The sequence below is a fragment of the Anser brachyrhynchus genome (assembly GCF_964034855.1).
Source record: "Anser brachyrhynchus genome assembly, chromosome: 6".
Lineage (NCBI taxonomy): Eukaryota > Metazoa > Chordata > Aves > Anseriformes > Anatidae > Anser > Anser brachyrhynchus.
The window spans coordinates 27,183,108-27,201,870 of record NC_137700.1 but is presented as its reverse complement, the minus strand read 5'-3'; the positions used below and the strand labels follow the sequence as shown (position 1 = coordinate 27,201,870).

The window sequence follows — 18,763 nt, the reverse complement described above, 5'->3', positions numbered from 1 at the left end:
CCAGCAATTTGAGTCCCCGAGCGTGAATCCCATCGGTCCCCATAGACGCATGTGTTCCCAGGTGGAGCAACAAATCCTGCACAAGGTCGGAGTTGGCTGTGAGTTTATCATTCCCCCAAGTCAAGGTCCTCCCACTCAGGTCTCCAGGGGTCCCAGGGCCCTTCACTGGCGTTGAAGACAGAGGCAAAGAATGTCTCTGCTTTGTCTATGTCCCTATTTGTGAGGTGACCATCCTCATCAAGTAACAGACCAATGTTATCTCTGGTCCTCCTTTTGCCGTTAACATACTTTAAAAAGCCCTTTTTTTTGTCCTACACACTACTGGCCAGCTTCAACTCTAATTGAGCTTTGTGCACAATTTTTTTCCCTACAATGGTGAATAGTATCTCAGTAGACCTCCCATGTCACTCGACCTTTCTTCCAGTGGCCATAGGTTTTCTTTTTCTGCCTAAGCTCTAGGAGATCCCTGCTCAGACAAGCTAACTTTCTGCCCCACCTGCTTGACTTCAGACATTTTGGAATTGCCTGCTCCAGTGCTTTTAAGAGGTGGTACTTAAAAAGTGACCAGCAGTGATGGACCCCGATGGCCTTTAAAAATGGAATCCTGGGGGACCTTACTAATTAGTTGCCTGAGCAGCCTGAAATCTTTCATGTGCTCCAGCCTTAATGCAATCCATTAGTTAGATTATGGGAACCAGAAAGTGAAAACAAGCTTCTGAATCTGGGAGAGGAGCTGCAAATACTGCCTGCTGGGAAATAGAGACTTAGGAGTCACTCATCATCTTTTATCATCTTGGCTTTATGTCATGCACTAAATTGTGTTGTGGAGCTCGTGGCAACAGCTGCTAAAAACTCAGAGCACTGACTTTGCTTAAATCCAAACGCAACTGTGATAAGGAGAGTATTTCAGGCTAGTATAACTTGACCTGGTTATCATGCGTAGGCTGGGTATCGGGGTCATTGCACCTCCCGCCTTCATGGCTCCTGGTACACATAATCTGCCTTTATGCCTGCAGCTTGGCCAGGAGATGGCTCTGCCTGATCAGCTGTGTTGAGCATGAGGGTGCGTGGTGCACTCAGCAGCCTGCAGGAAAGGCAGCACTTTAGTGGGTCCGACAGGACAGCAGCAGGGTTCAGCCCCAGCCGAGATCCAGCAGGCAGTGAAGCTGTGGTCAAGTTTGTCCTTTCACTGTCAGCCTGCCCCAGGTGCAGGTTTTGCCTGCCAACTGGATTATGCTGCAGGTCTGGTGGGAATATGACAGCTTTTTATTGGAACTAAAACAAATGAATCAGAATTGTCATAGACTAAAGGTGCTAAATTAAAGTATATGCACTATAAAAGGAAGTTTTATTAATATTCCATTGTAATACATCTTTTTCTATCACTTAGGATTAACTTCAGGATGGCTGGAAGAACAGAGCGATTCTCTTCCCACGGTACTGGCAATCCATAAACAGGAGTGCTGGTACACCTGTCCTCGAGATGTGTCTTCCCGCAGCAGCTGTAGGTCACGCTATCTGTGGCACTAAGCGGGAAAGTGGGAAAAGAGCTTGAGCACAGAAGGTTATCTGGAATTCAAAAAGGTGCAAATAAGATGGTGATAAAGCAGAAAGCATAGATAAACCAAGCTTTGACATCTTGGTTAGAAAGGGAGATAGTGATCTAATTGGTAATTATATGATATCCTCGTCAATTTGGGAAACTGTCCGTGCTGAAGGTTTTTTGTTAGATTCTGATAGTACCTTTGATAAGCTTAGTCCATGTATCAACAATGCTATGTAAATATAAAATGGCCTAGAGCTTCCGTGTTTGGAAGCACGATGCACAGAAATGCTGATTCTTGCTTCAATATCTGCACCAAATGACTTTGCTAAGAGTGAGCATGATGTTGCAAATTAAGTTGTCAAAAACTGGAAAATGAGAGCAACAAAGCAATACAGGGAGCTACAGGGATGTGAAACTGCAATCTTAAGTGTCCACAAGCATGTGCAGATATAGTCCACATGTGCAGAGGGGAATCAATCCAAAACTGCCTGTGAAATATCTGTGCACCCTGTACAATGCAGGAATTTTCCATCTGGAATGCAAAAATTTGCCCTAATGGTTTGTATTTTTACAGATTTAGTTACATCTATGTGCTTCAGTTTGACACAAATGCTTGTTGAATAAAGTAAGTGCAGAAACCGCTTGAACTAAAGTAAAGGTAGGAGAATATATGCAACGTCTTTCTGCAGCTGTCTTTTTAACTCTTTTGGCACAACACAAAAAAATCAGAAATATTTCTACAGTTCTGCTACTTTGGCTTCAAGGAAAGCTACAGAAGTTTTGATGAGAGCTGCATCTTTCAGAGAGAGCTGCATTGTTCAGCAGCAAATGCAAGAGATTCTTGGAAAACACATGCAGAAATGGGCTGGAAAGAACAACCGTGTTCCTATTTTTCATATTGCTTATTTTAATGTACTGTACATATACAAAAATAGGGAGTGTCTTTAAAAATATCTACTTGTTGTAGAGAGAAAACTCATGTCTGTATGTTTCCTTGTAGTTGAAATGGATACCTGCTGTGAAAGAATTCTCCCCCAGTGTAATTAGCTCAGCCAAATAATTGTCTGAGCTGCGGTGTTCATTATTAAAATCATGTGTATGAAGTGTGCCATTGTAAACATTTGTATCGCTTTAAATATCTAGTATCAGTTTAGCCGAGTTTAGCATGCCATTACTACGTCTGAGAGCAGCACTTGTGGCATTTTATAATCTAGGTTTTCCTCTGGAGGGAAGAGTACCCTGTAATTAATTTTGCAGAAAACCCAGGTGAATCACTGAGCAATATTTTTGCTACCCAACTTCTTTAAAACAAAACATGACCTTAAGAAATGAGATCTAGGAATCCAAAGGGTTGCAGAACATCACTTTCACTGAGTGCACAGGACACCTTGACATATCAAAACAAGCGGATGCTATGGTGCTGAAGGGCCTGAGATAGCTCTTCTAACATATTTCCCCAAAGGCAGTTCATTTGTGGTCTTATCACTTTCACTGCTGGGAAAGATGAAATAAAAGCATATAAACTTTTTAAAAGAGCCTTTGAGACTCCACATTAGTATTACTTTGTGGTATTCTGTTTCTACATGTCAGACATTTTACGCTTGCACTTCTTATAGCACTTTTTATCTGATAGTTTACCCTGTAAACTAACTGAATTCCAAAACATCCCTGTAAAGCGGGAAAATCATATTTATAAAGATATCCACAGGTGTGGTGGAAGTAAAGGGGATGTGTAACTGATCCCATAAAGCTGTGAACTTCCAGTTCCAAAGGCACAGGTCTCCAGGTGTCCACTACTGGAGAGACAGACAGAGGGAGATGGAAACATATGTTGCACAGGAGGTAATGATTCCCTCAGACTTAAATCCTACAGAGGTGCCTAAACTGCAGTCATCACTGGTACTGCAGTTCACAAAGATACACCCAAGCCCAAGTTTTAACCTCATTAAGTAAAAATGAGACGTTAATCAGTTTGCTGGGTAGAAGAACTTTATCCTTTCTCATGGAAAGCCACAGAACTACTGCTCTCAAACCGACGTGCTGACTGAGTTAGCTCTGCATTTTCTTTTTCCTGCACATGGAGCGCACACAGGAGCATCACAAGTGCATGCAGTGTGGGGGGACCTGGCCTCCTACGTGGTGTTGCGTGACCCCACGTAGAGCTTGTAGAGCAGGAAAAGGACCGACATACAGGACTGTGTAGAGCCTGATTGCCTAGTGGTGTCAAACAGTCTTGTTCACAGTCTTGTTAAAAGGCGTGCTCTCCAGCTGCTCAGCCACACCCAGGCCCTGCGGCCCTGCCTTGCCATACGAACTTCTCTGCCTCGCAGCCCCTCCAATTCATCACTAGCTGTGACCTCACAACTTGGGAGAAGAAAACTGAGGATGACGTTAAGGAGAGTGACTTCTGAAAATGAAAACATCTATGAAAGTCTTAATGCTCTAGAAAAAAAAAAAAGTTTATTTTCTTGACATATTACTGCCCTACTATTGTGTATTTCAGGTTTCGGTATTATTCTGAGGATATTACTGTGTACCAAGTAATATGAATATTTATATTTCAGGATTGAATTTGGTCCAAGTTTTTGCAAGCGTGGCCACACATCGCCTGACACAGGCACTCTGCTCTGTGAAACCATAGATTATCAAGCACAGTGCCAACTAACTGCCTCAGAGTGTGGGCACAGACCAGGTTCGTGGGAGGAAGTGGTGGCAGCGCTGCTGGAAGTGTGCACCTGCATGTAATTTAAGCCTGTTTGTATTAGATTTGATGTACTTAGTTTATGCTCAGCAATGATGGATAGATGATTTCTTTTTGTGTGTGCACAGCGCTTGTCGACAACGTCTCATAGTCCTTCGGAATGACCCGCTCGCCCTTCGTGGCGCTCAGTGCGGTTACGCCCGGGCTCTGAGGGGTCAATCGGTGCAGCAAGCAGAACTGCGAGGACTAATGTCTCAGTCAGATGACGAGCAGGTGCTGGAGCGCAGGAAACAAAAACAACAAGGGGCCAAAACACTGAGAAACGGCGCTCGGTGGGGCGGGCCGGGCGGCCGGCCGCTGCCGATAGGCCGCGCCGCATCGCCTGAGCGCCGCCGCCACCCAGCGCCCTCCTCCCGCCGCGCTCCGCCGGCCGGGGAGCGGGGGGCCGCGGGGGGCCGCGGCCGGGCGGAGGGGGGCGGCGGCGGGGCTGCGGGACGCGGCGGGGGCAGCGCCCTGCCCGCCGGGCTCGGCCGCGCTCCCTCAGCCCCTCGGGGCCGGACGACGCCCGTCAGGAGGGCGGCCGCCCCCGCCCCGTCACGCGGTGCCGTGCCGGCCGCGGGGCTCGGCGGAGGCGGAACATAAGCCGGCGGCGGGAGAGCCGTGCTCAGCTCCGAGCCGTGCCGAGCCGTGCCGAGCCGTGCCAGGCCAGGATGCGGGGCTTGGTGCTCGCCGCCCTCCTCCTCCACAGCGCCGTTGTTTCGGGCGCGTTCGCCGGCGGGCGGAGAAACGTGGACCCCGAGACCAACATGAACATCGTGAGTCGCTGGGGGGCACGGGGAGCCCGGCGGTGCCAGAGCCGGGCCTGACGGGGTGTTTAGTGTCACCTAGAGCACGTTTTGGGGCTTCAGACTGCTCAGTCAGCCTAAGGTTAATGGAATTCGAATGGAATTTAGTCTTAAAATCGCTTTGGAACGTTGATGTCGCTGTTAACTATTGAAGATTTGGCTAAGAGAAATAGCGTGGTTTGTGTAAGTGCCCCTCTCCTCCTTGCCCGGCAGCCTGCCAGTAGAATTCTAGTCGTGTCTTGCATTTCTGACATTTTCTCAAAGCGTAACTCGAGTCAAAAACAAATAGCAAGTTCATTGGCCTAGTGGAGTTACAGATGGAAGAAGTGAAATTAATGTAAAGCTTGAGACATAAGAGATGGGGGATGCATCTGTTAATGAAATTACAGTATTAAAACAAGTGTCGTGGTTTTATTATTTTCTTCTTTGGCTTGTCAGGAAGTTCAGTTAAAAGCTGTGCAATACACGGAAGATTTTAGGAGAATGCTGAGTAAGAAATGGCACACAAAACTGCAGGTGTAGGCAGCAATATCGGTGGCTCATGCGTGTGAGGATTGTGATCTTAGTGTTTTAAAGCAGCTCCGTTAGTGGATTTGTTTCAGCACATTGCCTAAATGTTACGCAGAGGACATGATGACACTAATGCAGTCATCAATTTTGTGTATAAATCTGAAATGTCTTTGAGGAAGTCTTCTCCTTCAGAAGAGAGATGAACTCTGCATGGAATCATAGAACCACGCAATACCCCGAATTGGAAGGGACTCACAAGGATCACAGAGTCCAACTCGTGGCTTCGCACAGGACCACCCAAAAATCAGGCTGTGTATCTGAGAGCATTGTCCAAATGCTTCTTGAGCTCTGGCAGATTTGGTGCCGTGACCACTGCCCTGGGGAGCCCGTTCCAGTGCCCAAACAGGGTTATTCCCTCCTTCTCATCCCTCAGTATGCCACTGTGATACCAAATGTTGTGAGCACTTGGTTGTTATTGGAAGATACTAATCTTCCTGGGAACAAATTTCATTTTTTGCCTACCATTTCTATCTCAGTGTTTTGTCCTGTCACCATAATCTCCTTTTCAATTTTGCAATCTCCTTTATCATTGGCAGTGGTGCTCAGGTAACTAACCTGACAGATATGGATGGGGACAGGTTAGGGAGTTCTCCTAGGTTAAAGTTTGTGCTCTGACTAGTTCCTATCCAGGGTAAATTGCAGGAGAGAACCTGTCTGCATTGAATAGATGAATGGTTATGGCACATTCCCACCACATCCTTTGATTTCACTTTGATGTCTGTGAAAGGAACGCAGAGTACTTTGAACATGTTAATGAGTGAAGGAGGCTGAGAGTCTTGACTTCAGGGTGATTTCTTTTCTTTCTTCAGAGTCAAATTATTATCTTCAGAGGATATCCTAGTGAGGAGTATGAAGTGACAACAGAAGATGGCTATATCCTTTCCATTAACAGAATTCCTTATGGAAGAAAAGGTCGAGGGTGGAGCAAAGGTAAGGTTGATTTCTGCTTGGAAAAATGGAAAGTCATGAAAAAACTCTCCTTCATTTACAGAATTTCTGTTCCTATAATAACCCAGAAAAATTAAAGACTATAACTTGTGCAGTTAGGTGACTGGTGAATGTTATGACCAGAATAATTCAGGCACATGTAGAGCGACTTGAGTAAAAGAAGAGAGAAGGAGTTAGAAAACGATATTTTTCTAGTGCTCCCATTTTGTGACATTAATACACACCCCTTAGTGTTTGATTTTGTTTGCAGGGCTGAGGGGCATCAAATTTCTAGTAAGTGCAAAATAAGGGTTAAGATATTTTTTTTTTAAAGTAACAAAGTATCTTAAAAAGAGATTGATTATACCATTGTTGCATTGTTTCAAAACGTATTTAAATACACCTTTTCATTAAAAAAGAAGTTTGTTTAAAATGCCTGAGAGCTTTCAGAAGTAAGGGCAGTTAGTATGCCTCTTTTCATGAAATATAAGTAAAGTATAAGAGTTCTCACTGGAATGTTCACAAAATAATTACTGCCTGATTTCTGGAAAAAAAAAATTTGCTTTGTTAATTACAACCTTTGAAGTTGCCCTTACAGTAAGTTACAAGCTAGAGCAATGCTGTCTACTGTTGTGGTGTCATTTTGTACACAGTACACGGCTGGTTAAATAGATAAAATACTATAATAAGAGAAAACCCCCTGAGAGCATCTGGAGGACAATACTTTTAAAAATATATTGCAAAGTAGGATATGTAACAGGTTGTTGGCAGCAGTCAGCCCAGATGAGGTTGTTTTATGTCTGTGATTTGATGGGGGAACTGGAAGGGGAATTGGCATATGCCACCAGACCACTGTCACAAGCTGTAGGAAATACTGAAAAAGATGACATAAAACCATTGAAGGGATGCAGGGGGTGTTCAGGTATTGAGATGGCAGAGGGGAAGTGTAAAGGGAATGTAAGCTGAGACTTACAAGCATGATACAGGCAAAGGTTTTTGCAAGGACTGAAGGATGGAATGCTTTAAAAATGAGATAAATGTATTTGGAAGAAGAGAGATGGATGGCCTTTGGCTTGCTGTCATCTTGCACTGCATACAGAAATAGCAGTACATCTGAACAGCAGTCGCAGAATTTGGTATCATGTCACCACCCATTATAAAAGATCTTACCAACAATTCCATGCATGCAACAGCAGCCACTTTATATAGGAGCTGTACATGTCCTAAAGACTACCTCAGAACCTTTGAGAGGTAAAAACATGGCACTCAAAGCTATGCCCTATAGCCTTGGGTGCGAACAAGACCCGTGGAAAAATCCTCTCCTCTGCCAAAGGCCAAGCAGCAGTCTTTCCGACCTTAACTATTGGTTTGGCATGAGCGAGGGTGTTTGCACTACATGCTGCCACTCACAAGGTTGGTGTGTAAAGATCGGTATGGACGAGGCCAGTCAAATCTGGCAGGTGTCTTTGTCCTTAAAAATTTCAGAGAAGCCACAGGAAAAAGACTGCCTTTGAACATGCTGATTTTGTCAAATCCTTCATCTATGACATAAGCAAACAGAAGTTTCCTGACTTGTGGGAATTCTCCACATTCCCCTTGCCACACCCTCGACCCCAAGTTCATGTTTTGCAAAGTGCCTTAATTTTAAAAACAAGGATTACTGAGCACATTTGGGGAAGTATGATCTCCTAGAAGAATGAAGATTTCAAAGTTCATGTTGATCTTAAGTTTTTATAGACTTGGTATCTTTTCCCAGAAAGATACCAATGTTGTGTTACTGCTGACTTAGCGTATGTATGCCGTAATTCTTTTGCAATACCTGCTTAATGTGAATAGGATCCCTTGGAGTTACGTATCACATGATGTTTTGGAACAAGACCTATAGTTCCTCAGCTCAAAAAAAATGGAAAAATGACTAGATCCTAAAAGCAAAAAATCAGTGACTTTCTCATTTTTAATAGGAATTAGTTTTAACTGTCTTAATGAAAGATGTTGTTGATGAAACACTAAACAAGAACATGATGGTAAGAATGAAAGGGATTAAATTGGGAAATATATTTTCCGTTTAGATCTGGGTTGTGTGTGATGAGAACAAAATATTATATACACGAAAGGGTGGTTTAAGTCCTTACTCTCTTTATTCGCTTTAGGTTTTTTTTGGATTAGAGGTGATACAAAATTGTTATTGTCCAAGTCAGTTTGCCTTGTGATGATACGAGTCATGTGCTTGGTGAAGTGAAAAGGGAACTGGCAGAAATTCAGAAATTGGTGGTGAATAGGAGGACAGTTAAAGCATTAAAGGATTTAGGCAGTTTCTTCTTTCTGTGTTACAAAACACGCGAGTAGTGGTTTGAGGAGAGCTGCTTCTTCAAAAAAGAAGAAGTTGGTTGGCCTGAGTTTAGTAAAAGGGAAGAAAGTATAAAGCAAAAGTGATCATTACAGAAAACAAATTTAATGTTAGGCTCAAAAATCACGCACTCTGTTCATAAAGCAATGCCACAATTCATAAATGTTCATAAATCATTTACCACAGTGCACTAAAAAATAGTGTTGAATTATACTGTCTCTTGTGCTAGTCTGACACTGCCGGAAACTTGCTGTGATTCCATGGACAGTGCACTACAATTTTATTTTTTTATTTTTTAACAAAGTGGGAAAAGCAGGCACCAAAAAGTTTCATTGTCACAGCTATAAAGGCTGCCAGCAGGGAGGAATCTTGTGAATTTGGATTTATGGAACCCACGGCAAACTCTTATGGCCATGACATAGAATATAGGGTCTAGTTGTGATTTGGATGTTTTTGCTGAAAGATCTAAGTCCACTTTAGTAAACTGACTCAATGTTTTCTCCATTGAAATTGTAGTAGAATGATCCCTCACTGGAGGAGGTAAATTCCTGAGTAATTTCTGTCATTGAGCTAAAATTACCACGTATCAGATTTCAGTTATTAATGCGGGGAAAATGTCACCTTTAATACTGCATGATCTCGAGGTAGGTCTTTAGAATTTTTGAAGTTCGTTTTCCTCCTGAAGGATTATATGTCATTTTATCTTCCTTCAGCAGGAGCCTTCCATTTTTTAATCTGTATTCCAAATAAAGGTTTCATTTCTCTTTTTGCAGTAGGAGAGTGAGGAGAGAACCTTCCTAAATTTCATGTGGGTCTTCACTGTGGTTCTTTTAACTACTTAAGCCAAGGGAAGAAAGGCCTTTGGAACATGGGGTTCCTTGTTGTCTATCCACGCTGCTTTTCAGGTTCTGCCAGAGCTTTGCTAACAGAATGGTGTTGGACAGAGATAATGTTGGTACTGCTAACCTTAGTAGATTAAATCAAGTAGATTAGATATTCAAATCTGAAGCAGACGTAACTCACCTGAATTTCTCTCAGGCGTTCAATTCCAGATGAACAGGAAGCTATAATAAATGCGTTGTTTTTCAGGTCCAAGGCCTGCTGTGTTTCTGCAGCACGGTTTACTTGCTGATGGCAGCAACTGGATCACAAACTTGGATTACAATAGCCTTGGCTTTATGCTGGCAGACGCTGGCTATGATGTATGGCTGGGAAACAGCAGAGGGAACACCTGGTCCAGGAAGCATATACACTTCACAGTGAAGCAGGAAGAATTCTGGGTTTTCAGGTATGCTCATCTTTGTAGGGAAGCTTCACGTGCTGTTTGTGAGCACGCTTCTCTTCCTGTCTTTGCTCATCATCTCAGTTCAGTCACGATGTGAATGTACAAGATACTTTCTGGTTACGTGTGCTGTCACATACGTAGGGGTAGCAAAGGGGAGCTTTATAGTCAGTATGGTGTCCTGAGACAGCTTTCATAGATGGTCAGTAGAACAGTAATTGCTTTCAGCAGTGCTTGATGTGTCGACTTAATCACCAGGGTGTACTGCTTCATCCAAAGGCAGGTGTGCTTTATGTCCAGACAAGTGATCTTCAGTGCAATAAAGTTCCATGCAGCTGTAACACACTGATAATTTTATCTTTGCTTTGTAGCTTTGATGAAATGGCTAAATATGACATTCCAGCCTCGGTGGACTTCATTTTGAAGAAAACTGGCCAGGAACAAGTATTTTACGTTGGCCATTCCCAGGGCACCACCATGGGTATGTGAAGAGATGCATTCATTAGAACATGCTGTAGTTGAAATGGTATCAAGTTCTATATGTGTGGGTTAATGATGAAAAGAATAGAACTTCAGAAATCTACTGCTTCTGTTTTTCAACTGGTTTCTGAAATATTCATCAACATTAAAAATAAAAGAATTAACTTCTTTGTGCTTGCTTAAAGTGGGAAGCTGTTGAAATGAAAAATTGAAGTCACAGATAGCTATCAGTACAGTTTCTGTTAAATACTTCGAGCTACACATAATAATCTAGAATCATTATGTATGTGTAGAATAGAAATTGTCATTTACTATATGTAAGGTCTGCATCAGGTGCTTTTAGACCTGCAAACAGAAAGAACAAGAATAGTGTTGGATTAGTTAGCATGGACTTGTTTTTCAGAAGAAAATAAATCATCTTGATATGCCTAGTTTAATTTGTGTTCTGTAGTAACTAGATTAATTTGGAATATCTAAACTGGTCCTAGAGACAACAGTCAATCTATTAATCTAAAAATCATTTTGCACATAACATCTTAAATTTTGTAGAATCACCAAATAAAATTCTTATATATCTTGTGTCAGTGATGAGGTTTGCTAATTATTCTCATATTGTTCACAGCTTTCATTGCTTTTTCAACTTTGCCACAGCTGGCTAAGAAAATCAAAATGTTCTTTGCCTTGGCACCAGTAGCTACAGTCAAGTTTGCTACTAGCCCTCTGACAAAACTGGGAGTGTTTCCTGAGCTGCTTCTCAAGGTTTGTGTTTGAATGTATAAATTTTAAGGCGAATGAAGGGCGTCCCTCTCTGGTTGAAAACAGCATAGCAAATAATGGTAATAGCTGTGGATTAGAGATTAACATGTCCCACAAGAACGCTGGGCCAGTTTTTCCAGCATAATGCTATGGAAGTCAGCAGTGGTTTCTCTGGTTTTACTACTGTCTAATGAGACAATTTGCATCCGTGTCAAGTAGTACTTTACAAGCACAACTTAATAGGTGGAATAAAGTTATGTTTTTTCAGTTACAAATTTCTAGAATTCAGGCTACAGAAATCACACATTTACTTAAATAGTTGGTCTGTTTTAGAAGAGTCACGTGTTAGCTTTATATAGAATTCTTTTTGAATTGTCGTGAACTTTAACAGATTTATTTCAGATTTATTTTTATTTGATATTGGAAGAGGATCCACCAGAGCGTGATTAAGTGTAGCAGCTTTATTTAGATGCTATGAATCATTCTCTGAATGAGTTTACCTTTCACCATTAACAGCAAGGGGAACGTAGGCAGATTGGCAGGCTGCAATAAGTGCCTGGAGTCAGACATTGTGAACATCCTGCTGTGTGTCACTTTTAACACTAGCATTTCTTTACACCACCCACGGTGCTTTCCACACAGACCTGTTTGTCCTATGAGATAAACCCTTCCCTGATGTACCTTGTACAGATTTAATGCATGTCCTTGTGCATTATTTGTTCCGCTCTCCAAAGGGAGTTAACAGAAAAGCGGTGCTAACAATTGTGATCTCCTGTTGCTTTTGTAATGAGCTTTGTCTGATGAGGATGGTAGCTGATCAGTGCCTTGTGGCATGGTCATGTTGTGCCGGGGAACTTGATTCTCACGATGACTTGCAAAAAAACTGCAGTGTACAAGTGTATGGCAGCCTGGGGGTCAGTCATATCCTTGAAGAGCTGTCACTTTCTACGGAAGTGCTCAGTCGGCTGTTTTCAAATCCTTAGCTGTTTTTAAAAATACCCACCAAAAGGAAGTGGCCACCACAGCTCATGCATCTGGTTTTTCTTCCATGGTTTGAAGAGAGGAAGTTGCAAGTACAGAGCCATTTACCAGCAGGTGCAGCTTAGAATATTTTAACCTTAAACAATTCTGATGACAAGAAGCTCTACAGTACTCCTATAAAATACTGAATTTAAAACTGAGATTAGCTTTGAAATTCTTGAGTGATTGCCCCAGTTCCCACATACTTTTTGTGGGCGGTAATTGACTGCATCATTTGTAGCAGAAGCACTAACCCTGACCTTCCCATTGGACTGTAAACAAAGGTTGATAAGGGAATACGTCATATGAAAATAACTTACCTATCACCACTGCAAATGGAAGCAACTACCTGAAGAATGCTGTAGTATGAAAAGTAAAACCAAGTGATTCTATGCAATTACATGTTTGTCCTATGTGTCTGTTATTTTGCAGGACATGTTTGGAAAGAAACAATTCCTTCCTCAGAATTTTTGGCTGAAGTGGCTTGCTACCCATGTTTGCACCCACAGAATACTCGATGACCTTTGTGGCAACATATTCTTTCTTCTGTGTGGCTTTAATGAGAGAAACTTGAATATGGTGTGTTTTGGTGACTTTGATAGTTAAGTTATTGTGAACTCTTAATGCAGTATTGGCTGTATGATTGTACTGATGGTTCTTTATATGTAATTAGAAAAAAAAAGCCTTCTTCATTATACTGAGTTAGGATGAATATCTTTCCTTGATGTAGATGTAGTTGCCCGGTTGGAATGGATAGAATTAACCTTCAAAAAAGATACTAGAAAACTAAAATTAATTTAGATCTGTTGGAGCAGTGTTTTGTGCGTCTGTCAACAGAACTGCTGAAGTTTTTTGGTCTCTTGGTGGGCATATAAAATTGCTTTCTCTGGGAGCAGCTTCTGTCCCTGCTGATACCTTTATTTGTGGTCCTAGTTCGAGAGGACTCGTCCATAGGAATTTCTTTGTTCAATTGTTCTGTTGTCTAAAAGCTAGTTAACAGCAATTGGCATGAGACTGCTCTTTTTTTTTTTTTTTTTTTTTAAATGATGATGCTTAGTGTTTCTATGTCCCTGAAATCAGTAGAAGCTGGTATCAGCTTACCCACAGGTAGAAGAAGGCTGAGGATTTTTTTAATTGCAGTGAGATGGAATTAGCATTTTTTTTTTAACTATTCACTGTGTGCAAAAAAAAAAAATATATATATATTTTACATCAATGTGATAGTACTTTTTTTAATATATTTTTTCTTGCCCAGCGCGTAGAGTTTTCATGGTTTTGTGTATCTTCTTTTTTTTTTTTTTTCTGTCAGGATTTAAGTTTCCCCTGGGTATCATGTACTTTTAAAGTCAGGGTGTATGAAGTTTTGAATCACTGTGAACTGACAACTTCTAGTTTAGATGTAGAGTAGGGTCTAGGTTTCTGTGGAGGTCCATCTAAATATTGTTTACTATGTTCCCAATTCTTAAAATATTAGCACTTTTAAAAAGATAGTCCTTAAGTATTTTTTATATATTTAGAATGTCATTGTTAGATTTAAAATTCATATTTAAATTTCTGCAGTTAATTGTAAGCAATCCCCAAAACATTAGAACCTTTTACCTCATCTGTATGTGTGGCACCAGTTAACTTCTTTTTCAGAACAGTTTTAAGAGGAATGGAAAATTTTCTGTTAGTTGTTCAAGAAGCAAAAATGGGTAGAACTGTTGCACTATGAGGAGTAAACCACGTTAATTATCTTGTTGCAGAGCCGTGTGGATGTGTATTCAACACATTGCCCTGCGGGAACGTCTGTACAGAACATGATCCACTGGACCCAGGTAAGCTCCATAATCTCAGATGTCCGTGACTCTTATCTTGTTTGTAGAATGACATCTCTGATATTTACATGGAATAAAATGTCAAAATACATATCTAGTGTAGCCCAAATGAAATTCTGGAACTGCTAATTGTCAGAGTGGCAGCTGTTCACTGCAGCTGCTTTGATTATACTGACCTTACGGTTGGCTCACCTCTTTCCTATTTCTTTGAATAAATGCTAACTTTAAGTACTTCAGGAAAAAAAAAAAGCGGAATAACTTAACTCAGAGAGATGCTGTAACAAGTATTTGTTCCCCTTTCAGCAGACCTCTTTCTCATTGTATTTTTAGCCAGAGAAAAGTAGCAGGCTTTCTATTTTCTGTTTGGCTTCATTTTGTATTTTATTAGTATATTGTGAACTTTACCTCGATACACAATTATTTTATGCTTGTGATGCTACCGTGCCTGAGGCTTGCTCAAAAGGCACATCTATATGCTGGCAAATAAGGGGAGCCATGAAAGCAGTCATCAGCGCTCCTTGTGATCTTATAGTGGAACTTGTTCATCCATTCGGAAACAATCTGTTGTGCTGTACGTAGCTGTTTAAGTGTTGGCTGAGAGGACATTTATGTGGATCTCTTTTTCCCTATTTTCCCAAATCCCTGCTACATGGACTGCTATTTCAGGGAAAAAAAAAAGTAGGTGGTGAATTATACAGAGTAGTATTTATAAGAAAACTCAGTTGCTGTGTTCTTATATATTTAGACAGCTATGTAAATATTGCAGAAGTAAACATGAAGCTGACGCATTCTGGATCTGGATTTGGATTCTGGAAATTGTTTTCCTTAGTGTTTCCTACTGTTGTTATGAAAGAGCGTGGAATCTTAAGGGATGTGACATGGTCTGATGGTACTGAATGTTAATGTTTCCCGCTCCCGTGATGCTGGTAAAGCAGTGATACTTCTTATGCTAGTAGTTGGCATTTCAGTGGTTCTTGTGTCAATTGCCTTCGCCAGTTCTCCAGCTGACATAGGTTTTTTTGCTCCTTCGATAAAAGTGTTCTGTTTTTTCTTTGTGTGTGAATATTTGTTCATTTCTAGGCTGTGAAGTCTGGGGAACTCAAAGCTTATGACTGGGGAAGCAAGGCTGCAAATATGGCTCACTACAACCAGGTAGACATCTTTTGTGGATCTGTTAAAATTTTTGAGTGACACACAAGAAAGTTGGGCACTTCTCTGAGTGTTGTATTTTTACTACGTGCATAAAGGACCATGAAGCTCTGAGGTAGTCCTAAATGTGGAGTCCGTGCTCAGATACAAAGTTGTGTGGTGGCACAGTGTTTCTTGAGGGTGATCCTTTTGCTAAGATTTAGTTCAGGTCCTGTCTGCCTAGGTCATGAGGTCCCAGTGCACTTCTCACAAGAAGGAACATACTGTCAATTCATGTGTATTGCTTATCTTCATCTTGCTTAATCTCCACCTGTGTTTGTTTCTAAATTGCTGAGTGCAGTACTAAAAATATTTTGCCCCTTGTCACTTTAGCGACAGGGAAATACTGCTGTATCTTCCTTTCAGAGGTGGAATCGTTCTTAGTGTTTGATTAGGGGTTAGAAATACCTAAATGCGATGCATTCTCTGAGAGCTCCCACTACACAGTAGTCCTTCCTGCTATCTTGTAAACTCACCAAGCCACATCTTTACTGCTGTGCACACTACAATATTGCAGGACTCTTTGGAATTACATTTTTTTCTTGAAAGTCAGGACTCTATCTACATCTCTGGTTGTCCAAGAGCAAAAGAAAAAATCAGAATCTAACACATTCTTCTCGCAGTTGCTAGTATACTGCACTGCAGTTTAGTACCATGCTAGAGAGTTGTTCTTTCTAACGCTTTTGTTTTCACTTTTTCACTCCTCAGTCTACTCCCCCTTTCTACAAAGTAAAGGAGATGACTGTACCAACTGCCGTGTGGACTGGTGGACAGGACTGGCTGGCGGACCCAAAGGATGTTGCTATGCTGCTCACTCAGATCACAAACTTGGTTTACCACAAAAACATTCCAGAATGGGAACACCTGGATTTCATCTGGGGCCTTGATGCACCTTACCGCATGTATAATGAAATAATTAACATGATGAGGAAATATGTCTAAACCCGCATGGTGTTTCAGAGTATTAGTTCATCAGAAGTTATTTTTTTCTGAAGCATATGCTTTTCTGGCAGTAATGCTACATTGCTTATTTATGATGCATTTCTGAAATGCCAGCGATGACTACTGAATTGGATTTGTATGTGATTTGTTTTTCTCAGCATTATTTCTCTCTCCTGCACAAATCCTCAGTATAGCCTGCTGATTTTGCACACAGCGGCTTGGTATCCCCAAAAAAACCAGCAGTGTGACTTTGCACAAAAGCAGTATTTCATGTGCATATAGATTTAGTGACATGTCTGAAAGACAAGCTAGTCCACTGAGCACCTCAGGTGCTTGACAATAAAACTGGTTTGCTCTGCATAAAGCACTGCCATTTCTCAGTACATTGCTATTTCTGAGTACCTTTCAGAAGTATGCCTTGTACTGCAGTGACCCTATTTGGTGCTGGTACTTTAAAAAGCACTTAGTGACTTCCTGCTGCATTATTTTAGCCATCACTCGCAGGCTAGCTACATCAGATTGCTTTTTTTTTTTTTTTTCAACATTGCGCAGAAGAGTTGTCTTGAAGCCAGAGAAGATCACCACTTTCAGTTGAAACCTCCTGTTTTGGAACTGATTCATTACTGCATTTTTCTTGATTTCAGCAGTATCCTTGAAGCCTTTCGTGTTCCACATGACAACTGTGGATAAGGATCATTATTTTCCCTTGAAGATTTCTGGAACAAGAGAAGCAGTTAAAAGAAATACCACTTCTTGTTAGCTTTGTCAATAGGTTGCGACTTTCAAGGATTATAACATAACATACTTGTGTTTTGTTTGCACTGACCACTAGAAAACAAGCTCCCCCCAGTATACTACTGGCCAGGGAAGGGCCAATGCTTGTTCTATAGCTTGAGTGACTTAATTTGCATGGACTCTTCCCGTTAATCTTCTGCTGGTTTGCAGATCTGTTTACTTTTTAGCTGCTTATATGGTGCTTGCCACCATTGTGTTCACCATACAATAACCTGGAGAAGCCTAGCAGTATTTATGGCAATTTTCATTTGTCTCAGCTTCTACTTTAGAATGGGGCTAAGCCCCCATTTAATGGGGGAAGAGGATTCACATCTGCTTTAGGGGCCTGGCTTTGAAGCCATAACCTTCTCTGATGTAGGTGCCTTGCTCTCTCCATTGACTGCACAGAGGACTTCGGCTCCTCTGAATTGCACGTAAGTTCAATGCCTAACGTAGGTGTATGAACAATCTCCGGAGTCAGTTGCCTCAGTCCAGATGAAAATTTCTGTGCCAGAGGTGGAGTTCAATCCAGACCTCTGTTAGTAATCCTAACAGGAACAAAAGACTTTTCTATATGTCATAGAAAATAGTACAGTTTAAACTGTGGCAGCCTTTTTTTGTAAGAGAAAAATGCATAAGCCATAATTTTTTTTTTTCTTTTTAAACTCCTAATTCAGACTCAGGGAGTCCTCAGGCATTGTTAAAGGAAAAAGTGGTTCATGGTATTGCAGATGTGATTCCTAGCAGGACCTTTAAGTTTGCTTTATAGCAGTCATATTTGCTCCATATTGCTATGCTGGAAGGAAGACTGTAAGAATCCAAAGCGGCTAACTTTGCAGTTGTGATGGTATGTGATACAGCAAGAGCCACGTGCATCATGTTTATTAAGCTTGAGGTATTTCAATAAATGTGAGAGACCTGGTTGGAGTTTGGAGTGATGTGCTCTGTTTCACTTCTTGTTTCATGAATGCATGTGAGTCTTTGGGACAAAGTCCAGAGAGCCAAGTCTATTTTTCACAACTATTCATCCGTAGAACAAGTACAATAAAAAAATAAAATGGGATTTTACTTGGCGATTTTACTTCTTTCCTGAAAGAAGCTTTGCCTAAACCTCAAAGGCCACTTGTTTTGTTTCAAAAGATTTTTCTGAGACTTCTAGGTAAGGTACAAACTATAAGTAACTGCTCACAAGACTGAGGCATTTTCTAAGCCTCCAGGTGAATGGTTCCATTCAAACTACTGACACAGTGGAAAGCTGCTTGGGTCACATTCTTAAACCTTGGGTAATTACTGACTGTCTAGTAATCTCATAAATAGCATGTCTCATAAATAAATCTCATAAATAACATTGTATGGTAGGGAACTAATCTTTTCCGTCATGAATTTGGTGTGAACCCCCAGCTTTTGACCTTTTTCATCTTCACTAATAAACACTCTCAGGCCATACCTTTCTGTTCATTCTAAATACAGTAGATGCACAATTAAGATAGCGGCCTGTATTAAATCTTGTTGCCAGCTTTGTCAGCTGCTGAACCCCCTGTGTGCCTGGAAATATACCCAGAACAGCA

The 18,763-nt window shown here is 41.3% G+C and overlaps 1 protein-coding gene across 1 annotated transcript; it reads left to right on the top strand.

Annotated features, from left to right (window-relative positions):
• Positions 1–4,689: 4,689 nt before the first annotated feature.
• On the top strand, positions 4,690–18,273 carry LIPA (lipase A, lysosomal acid type). The gene is made up of 9 exons (XM_080597711.1): positions 4,690–5,062; positions 6,472–6,592; positions 10,026–10,224; positions 10,590–10,699; positions 11,321–11,457; positions 12,907–13,053; positions 14,220–14,291; positions 15,372–15,443; positions 16,188–18,273. The coding sequence occupies exons 1-9, from the start codon at positions 4,958–4,960 to the stop codon at positions 16,419–16,421; spliced, it is 1,197 nt and encodes a 398-aa protein (XP_080453837.1). The 5' UTR covers positions 4,690–4,957; the 3' UTR covers positions 16,422–18,273.
• Positions 18,274–18,763: the final 490 nt, after the last annotated feature.

Excerpts from the sequence above, each read along its gene's own strand:
- LIPA (XM_080597711.1), top strand. The coding sequence starts at position 4,958 with ATGCGGGGCTTGGTGCTCGCCGCCCTCCTCCTCCACAGCGCCGTTGTT. Across the intron at positions 11,458-12,906 it reads TTCCTGAGCTGCTTCTCAAG|GACATGTTTGGAAAGAAACA; the intron begins GTTTGTGTTTGA and ends GTTATTTTGCAG. Across the intron at positions 15,444-16,187 it reads ATATGGCTCACTACAACCAG|TCTACTCCCCCTTTCTACAA; the intron begins GTAGACATCTTT and ends TTCACTCCTCAG.